Source organism: Meleagris gallopavo, chromosome 6 (genome assembly GCF_000146605.3).
Source record: "Meleagris gallopavo isolate NT-WF06-2002-E0010 breed Aviagen turkey brand Nicholas breeding stock chromosome 6, Turkey_5.1, whole genome shotgun sequence".
In the NCBI taxonomy this organism is placed as follows: Eukaryota; Metazoa; Chordata; class Aves; order Galliformes; family Phasianidae; genus Meleagris; species Meleagris gallopavo.
Window position 1 is genome coordinate 35,804,309 of NC_015016.2, and position 8,442 is coordinate 35,812,750.

At 40.8% G+C, this 8,442-nt stretch overlaps 1 protein-coding gene across 1 annotated transcript in view; it reads left to right on the plus strand.

The window, feature by feature from the left end:
• The window catches only part of LOC100544241 (ubiquitin-conjugating enzyme E2 E2), a 208,016-nt gene that overhangs the window by 174,932 nt on the left and 24,642 nt on the right, over positions 1–8,442 (plus strand). Inside the window, exon 4 of the mRNA XM_010712860.3 lies at positions 2,174–2,321. Within this exon, the coding sequence (XP_010711162.1) occupies positions 2,174–2,321 (148 nt within the window). The remainder of the gene's footprint in view (positions 1–2,173; positions 2,322–8,442) is intronic.

An 8,442-nucleotide genomic window follows, 5' to 3' on the forward strand; every position in this document is an offset into this window, starting at 1 on the left:
AAAAAGATATCCTCTAAAAACTGCAGAACCAAAGAGAGTAAATCCATAGAGAGCACTTACCTTTCAAAAAAAGATAAATTACTCCTCTACCATTCAATTGTCTGAGAATAACTCCTACTATACACCCACACGCTCCCTTGAGTCTCTGAATGGGATTGTTTAGGTGTTTTCATTAGGGGGTAAATGGAATTAGAATGCATCCTTTATAGGAACCATTTAAGTGGCATCAAAGGTTAAAATATGACCATATTAAAGAAAATGGAGCTAACCTGGAATGATGATATCACTTGACTTCTCTCTACATACATAACAGAGATGACCTTGCATAACTTTAAAATGTGTATATGGCAAACTACACAGCGTCCAGAAAGCTACACGTCAGCGTTTCCCACATTAGATGCAATTTGAGGCAGTGTCTGGATGAGGAAAGCAATATGTCATCTCAGCTATCCTGCATCTTACTTTTACTTCTTTGGCATATAAAAACGGGATGGGGCTGCTCAGTTTGTCCTTTTCAACAGATTTAGGATTGTGTAACTACCACCAGGGCAGAGCTTGGAAGGTGAAAGATGATGATGGTTTTCCTGCTGGCTTCCTCAGCAGTTGAGGAGTTACATGGGGCAGTCACCTCTTCTTGCACCAACTCCAGCATCCCTCCACAGAACAGCCTGGGTGGGGAGGCAGGCAGAGGGCAGGTATATCCCAGTTTGCCACAGGATATGGAAATTTGTGGGCCAGTTCAGAATCTGACACTTGGATTTGCTTTTTCTGGGTTGTCTCTCCTCCATGACCAAGGAGGCCTGGGCAACACTTGCCACTGCCAGCCATGGCAAGCTTTACAGCACCTGTGGGCAGCATCATCTCCCACCCCCCATCCACAGTTCCCAATGTGTTACAGCCATCATTCACACAGCGTCTTTTGAGATTCTGAAAACTTCAGTATTTTTTCTGTAGTAAAAATGCCACTGTATATTTGTGTAGTCATTTTCAAGTGCACTGACATGTTTGGTGAGTGGATTTGGCACTGACATGTTTGGTGACCTGTTTGTCAATGATAAGCAGCAATCCTTATCATGCGAGTGGGTGCCTTCCTCAGTGTCGTAGGTTTAAAATATAGTGAAAAAAAAATAGATCAAAGTATTTGTGAAGAATAGCCTTCCAACTACAAACATATGTAAGCCTCACTACATTTATCCACCAATAGGCTAAGATGGCAATGGAGTTGAACAGTTTACATAAAATAAGAACTACCTCCATTCATCCAAGTGACTCTCTGAGTCCTGTCAAATTCACAGTGTTCCTTCTTGGCTGCTTTAAAAAGAATGTGTGGCAACTTGTCTATCCTCTAAAATGACAACAAAACAGTTGCACATTAAAGTATGTGCTCAAATTGATGTCATTCTCCTAAACCGGTTACAAGCTCCAACTGACCCTTATCTTGAAATAATTTGAAAGTATAATTTAATCTGTGCAATGGACTCAGTGGGTTTCCCTCACATTTGATGAGACCACATACATATAATTACTCAGTGTACTCAGTTACTGCTCAAATTTTTATTCATGGAAGCATGGAAAAGCACTTTTTTCAGGAAAAGTAATTAAGCAAAAACTTTATTCCAGCTATGTACTGAAAAGTGGAAACAGGGACAAGTACCATGGGAAACAGGGACAAGTACCATGGGAAAAGTATAAGGAAGCTGCTACGCTGTGTAGGAATGGGGTCAGGAAAGCCAAGGCCCAACTTGAATTAAACTTGTCAAGTGGTGCCAAGAACAACCCTGATGGGCAGTTGGACTTCACCACAACTGCTCTTTCACTCCCTCAACTTAAAGGAAGAGAAAATGAGATGAGGAAGGGCTCAAAGGTTGAGATAAGGGCAGGGAGATTGCTCAACAATTACTGTCATGACCAAACAGACTCAAGGAGTTTAATATAATTTATTGTCTATTACTAATAGGAGAGAGCAGTGAGAACTAAAGGCAGACTGAAAACACTTTCCCCTCATCCACCCTCTTCTAACTCTTCACCCCGAGCACTGCAGGGGAACTGACAGAATACTGACATTTCAACCACAAAAGCAGAATGGTCTCTTGTGCAATTTTTTATTACTTAATAATCATGTAATTATTGGCTTGTACAACACTGCACTTAAACAACACGCTGTCTTTTCTAGGTAACGTTCCGGACAAGGATCTATCACTGTAACATTAACAGCCAAGGCGTCATCTGCCTGGACATTTTAAAAGACAACTGGAGTCCAGCATTAACCATTTCTAAAGTTCTCCTCTCCATCTGCTCCCTCCTCACAGACTGCAACCCGGGTAAGACAAATTCACTTTCATACATTTGCATTCATTTGCAGTTCATAGTCTGTCAGTGTTTAGGATGTGGCTGGTGCACTCTTTTTCAGCTCTGTATTAAAAAAAGACCAAAATTTAAGTTTCAAATTCATTAGAATTGATGCACAGTAAAGAAAGAAAACACAATGTTAAGACCTCTTGCATTTTTAGTAGTTGGGAATAAAAATCTGTTAATTCAGAAAGTTTAATCAGGGGAAAATACTTTATAGTAGGCACTAATTTGTAAATTACAGCCAGGACATTAGTACCAAGAAATATGAATGAGTTAATAAATATTGAAAAAGAAAGCTTTCATTTAAATATGCTGATAGTATGGTCTCTGAAAAGAATATGAACAGTAGCGACAATGATGGATGTCTAACATGGAATCTACAAATAATGAAAATTAATTTAAATGAAGTTTATTCAATATCCTGGACAGCCTGTATGAGCAGTCAAAGCAAGCTGTCATTCATATTAACTCGCATAGCACTTAACCTATTCCCTCGGCTGTTTTAGATTTGTTTTCTGCAATTGACCACTAGATCTGTAATTTCCACTTTCTCTTAACTAATTTGCCAATGAATGGTTCTGATTGCAGCCTTCAAAATTTGTAGTATATAGACATTAATACAGAGTCATTTAAAGAAAAATTAAGAGATCTGTTTATGCATCTTAATCTTCTTGAGTTTGTTTTTTTTATTGTACACTTAGTTTTGCTATATTATGATTAATTTCTATCTAGGTTTTTAAACTTTAGGTTTCCTGTTTCTAAACTTTTCTCCCCAGCCAAAAGGCTAAAAAAGTGCATTTCAAAGGGTGGAATGTGAGATTCTTGTGTAATCAGGGGCTGAGTCACATGCCGTAACAGAAGTCTGAATTATTTCAGAGCATCAGATAAGGTGAAAGTCAACTTTCGATTGCAGTTGGCTGCACTTTTTCCATGTGGGTTTGTTACTGTGTGTAGCATTAATAACTGCAGTGTTCCTTCCAGCTGAGAGCTGGAGATGCTGAGGAGCTGTAGAGGAGTGCTGTGGTACCATTTCAGACACATTTACTTCTGGAGTGCTGGATGCTCTCCGCATACCTCTACAGAAGGCAGACTCCTTGTAGTGCCCACCCCAACCTGCGCTGAGGTGCCTGTATGCAATCAGGTGGAGTGGTGACATACAGATGGGAAATGGACATTTGCTCAGGTGTCTTAGAGACTGGGTAAAGAGCTGCTGAGACACTGCTGCAAAATCAGTAGCTGTCTATTAGAAAATACAACCATTTCAGAAGTTAACAGCAAAGCTATGCTGTGAGTGAGAAACTGGAAATAGATGTGCATTCAGTTGTACTCACCTGTTTATAGAAGCAAATCAGTGGCTTGAAAGCTTGCCAGTTCCAACCAGTGATTTGAAACTTGGAAATGTACCATCTCTGATCTCTCAGTCATTTTCTTTCCCTTAGACCAGTTTACAGACGATGTCAAACAGCAATGCCAACAGAGCAAGTAGTTGAGATGAACACTGAAAACTGTTACCCATAAGATATTATCATGTGTAGCATGTTAACATTCATTCTAAAAATCAGTACTCTTCAGTTTCTTTCAGTTAGTAGCCACAAACATCGTCATGACTGTAGTAAATAAACGAATTTTATGACATGTCATTTTCAATCTAAATGCACTCTTTAAATACAAAGTGGTTGTGGGTTTTGTTACAGCGTCTTGTTAAAATTTGCATTATTTGGGGGGGGGGGGAGGGTGAGGAGTGAATGTAATTTCTTTACTTATGAGTTCCCCTCCTGTAAGGAGCTGATGGCAGTATCTGTGAACAAGAGTGTCATTTTTGCTTCCCTTTGAGACTACTTGCTTCAAGTCAGATAATTTTTTTACATTAAAAAGTGAACTTCAAATTGTAGTGATGTGCAACAGAAGGCTTTTTACTTTTCAGTGTATTGCCTAATATGCTTGAGTCTGTTCTGGTTTGTCCCACTCATTTTAATGAAAATTTATCATTAGCATATCATACCATCTAGCTAGAACATAGGTAGATAAGCAGGGGTAGTGCATAGGAAAAAGGAAAGAAAAAAAGGAAAGGAGGAAGGGGCAGATAGGTAGAGATATATATCACTGATGTATATATATCACTGAGATACACACGGAAATATATATGCATATATTTTGCTCTCTGTCAGCTGGGAGTGATTTTCTAATCACCAAGCCCTCTCTTCATGGCGCTGGTCTACCCCTTTTTAAAGGCAGCAGCCCAACAGAGATTCTCAATTTGATAAGAAACTCTGAACAATTTGTTCACCATTCATCAGTCAGAAGTAGATCAGGTCAGATGGAAAGGAAACACTGAGTCTTCCACAAACAAAAACATTTGGGACGGGTAAGTTTTCCACCCCCAGCCCCTCTGAAGAGAAGAATAAAGTATCAGTTACCCCCTAGCCTTACATTTATGTAAATCTTCATTAGAACAACAAATAGCAGTGAGAATGGCAGCTAATTAACCCTCAGTCATACACGGTGATTAAACTGAGCTGAAGCACAGCTGCAGTTTCGTTGGCAAGCGCTGCTATTCTTCTCCAGCGGGCTGAGCAAATGAAAAGAGGTATTTGCTCCTGCCGCTTCTGTCATTCACACAGTCATCTACAAAAGACATTGAGAGAGTCTCTTTCCTCCGTGGTTATACATCACCATCCTTTGTTTCCTATCACTCAAGGCAGGAGGTAGTTTGTCCTTTTTAAACAACTCATACAATATTTTACTCATAAGCTCTCTCAGTCCCTTCAGTCCTGATTGTTATTAATTGTCTCTATTTTGCTTGGCACCATCAGGCACCACAGTTGTGTTAATGAAATGTCTGAATTTTGTAACAGCTGGCTGACTTTTTTGTGGGGGGAAGGGGTGCTGTAGCGTCTGTGTATGAGCGAACATGTGTGAATTATCTGTGAGTGCAGGAGAGCCAACTGGAATGATATCAGAAAGATGGGAGAGATGATGGGATGCACTAGCATTCGGTCTGGGGATTAGTACTTCTCCTTAAGGTGGTACTCTGGGGCACAGCACACCTCTCTTCCTTCAAAGCAGGGCTCCAGTCCTGTAAACGTTTTGGCATGTGCATGAGCAACCCTGCGAAACCTGATATATCCCTTCATCTGCATAAAGCTGTGTGTGAGTAAGAGCTTGTAGGCTGTGTGCTTGAGTGATGAGCGTATTTACTTCAGTGCTAGCCACTAGGGCTTGCCTGCATGGGCAGTTAGTTATTCCAGAGTAACTCCATGTGTGTACCCTCCCTCTTTGAAAATGTATTAAGTCAGGAAAATCTGTCTTACTTGGAGCAAAAGTCAACTGTGCATTAAGTATGGAAGAGTAGCCTGGGGAGTATAAATTCCCACACTACCTTAATCCAAAATAGCTTTAAAGTGCAGATGGCCCCTGCGGATTTGCATTTTTACAGAGCTTGATGTACAAAAACAAATTAATTATTTTTATATTTAGACAGCTGATGATGATGAGCTGGGTTAACATGTTTACTGTTCTCAGTTGGTCATTCCCATCACAGCCCTGCCAGAGGTTCTCAAGTCATATGGAAAATTCTCATTTGCAAATGCTTCAGAGAAAATAAATTGAAACACTGACGAGACTGCAATGGAACTTTTTCCTTTGCATGGCCTCTTTTTTCACACATGCAAAATTTGAACTTTGCTGGCCTGATTATCCCTGATGTCTGAACAGTCTAACGTCAAACCGCATCTGCTTAATAACACATGGCTAAGCCTTGATTAGGGCATTAGAACAAAACCTGCTAAATCTCTCTCTTGCTTTTTTGTCATTGCTTTCTTCAAGATACATACCATTTTTTCACATAAAAGTTCCAGTGCCAGTGAGAATTTTATCCCTTGACTGCCCCATTGGCATTCCGTACCAAGAAAACTGACCCTGATGCCTCAGTGTTGCTGTTGCCCCTGGTCACTGTAGTACAGCCTGGGCCCCATGGTCTCATTTGGGCACTTACAGGCACCTCCTTGCCTGTTTGTTTCTCTTCCCATTTTCACCACAATAATCTTTCCATCTGTAACACTAACTATAACAGTGGGAATTTGAGAAAGGAAAGGAAAAAAAGGAGAAAGGAACAAAGCAATGAAGGAAAAAACAGTGAAGGAACAAAGGAAAAGTTGGGAAGGAAGGATTAACTTCTGGCAAAGGCAATGAGCAAACTGACAGCAGTAACCATTTAACTGGAGTGACCACTAGCAGTGTTAGTTGTTGTGACTCTGCTCTTAGATGCTGCAACATGTTATGTTTGCAATGTAAAGCTGCTTGTCTCTTGTTATCCTTTAAATACTCCAGAAAGTGTGAGGCAGTTTGTTCAGTCATATTTAAAATTTGCTGTGAACATAGTTTCAGATGGAAGCATGCACATCCTCAATAGTAAGCATACATATAGAAGTAAATGAGCTGGAAGGATACCACTGCTTTGCTTTCATGTGAGTCCCATCAATTTTTATAGGAGCTGCAGTTACTCAGCATGTCTGAAAAGCAGACTGCTGATGTTAAAAGGCTTTTCAATGCATGTTGTGGTACTCAATTATAATACCTCCATTACACATACGCCTGCTGATTTTTACAAGTATTGCCATGAGTCAAGGCTTTAGTGGATGGTTTCATACTTTGTTAACCCACACTGAGTAACATGACCATGCAATGTCTTACATTTATCTAAGCTTAGATGAGCAGAGTCAAGCAATATCCTAGGGTTAGGGGATCCTTACTCATCTCACCTAGGCACATGAGACATGCTTCCAAGCTTTCTTTAAATGAGTCATCCTTATGTTTTTGCCTTTATATTTCTCAGAAACTTCATTGTTTTCATCACAGGATTGGTATAGTTGGCAATTGCAGATAACATTATTTTTGCTTTTCTGTTGCAATCATTAACTCTCCGTGTGATTTGGCATGATTTAGGTTGCCTAAATATCTTCTGCTAAAAATATTAGCACCCTTACCAGCCATGAGGATGCTGGACCTAGAAATGGGAGGTAGTTCTCTCAATATTCTTTTCTTTTCTTTGTTGTTCTCCTAATGGTTTGCAAGGCCCTGTGCTCTTACTGCTGAGAGTATAAAATCCCAGTACTGTCATCCTTTGCAGAAAAGGATTCAATAGTGTAATTTAATGCATATCTTTGATCCTCAGTAGGATGAGAAACAGCACTTTGGAGGGTGACTTTTCAACATAAGCAATAAAAGCTCTAAAACCTTGAATGGTATTTGCCCTGCTACAAAGCTGCTGGAATTGCTGCTGTTTCCTGGACCTTTGTAAAATAGGAATAGGTGGGGAGAGTTCAGTCAGACAGGGTGCAAGAAGACAGCTTGATTAGCATGCTGACCTGTTTTCCCAGCCTTCCTCCCACTCAGCCATCAGCATGCACTTTGAGGGAGATCCTGTCAACATGCTGTAGTGCTGCTGCACCATCCCTGTTGGGTTTGCCTTCAGCAGTCCCCCCAGACCTCTCTGCCACAGAGTCTCCAGTTGGGATGCGTAGCTGATGCCTGGCAGGGGTCATGGGGCATGGGTCCACACATAGTGCATGAGGACTCACTGTTTGGAAAGGTGCTTGAGTGCTTACATTGTGAATTTGTCGCATTGTTTGGGAAAATTAAGCCTCATTCCTCCATCACTACCAATTGCCACTGATATGTAGCAGGTAGGCACTGGCAGATCACAGCCAGCCAGCTAAGAAGTTCCCTGCACTGGTTTTCAAATGAACGCGGTTTCATTTGAAACCTCTCAGGAAAACCCACCCATTGTGACCTTGGGCTTGACTGCCAGCCTTCAGTGTGACACCCATGGACATGCTCCATTCTCCTGATGCCACTTTGGAGTGGTCACCCCTGATGCAGCAGCAGTAACATCCTGAGCTGCTGTGGCTGATTATAAAGTGAGCATCTATCAGTGCTTTAGATTCCACAGGAATAGCTCCTTTATTCAGCCTATAAGCTCCAGCCATATCACCACACATTTTAATAGTCTAATAGATGTCTACTGTACCAACAAAAAAGATCTATTTTCAGAGTTACTGAGAAAGCAGTTGCCTGCCCCCTCCTACCCCC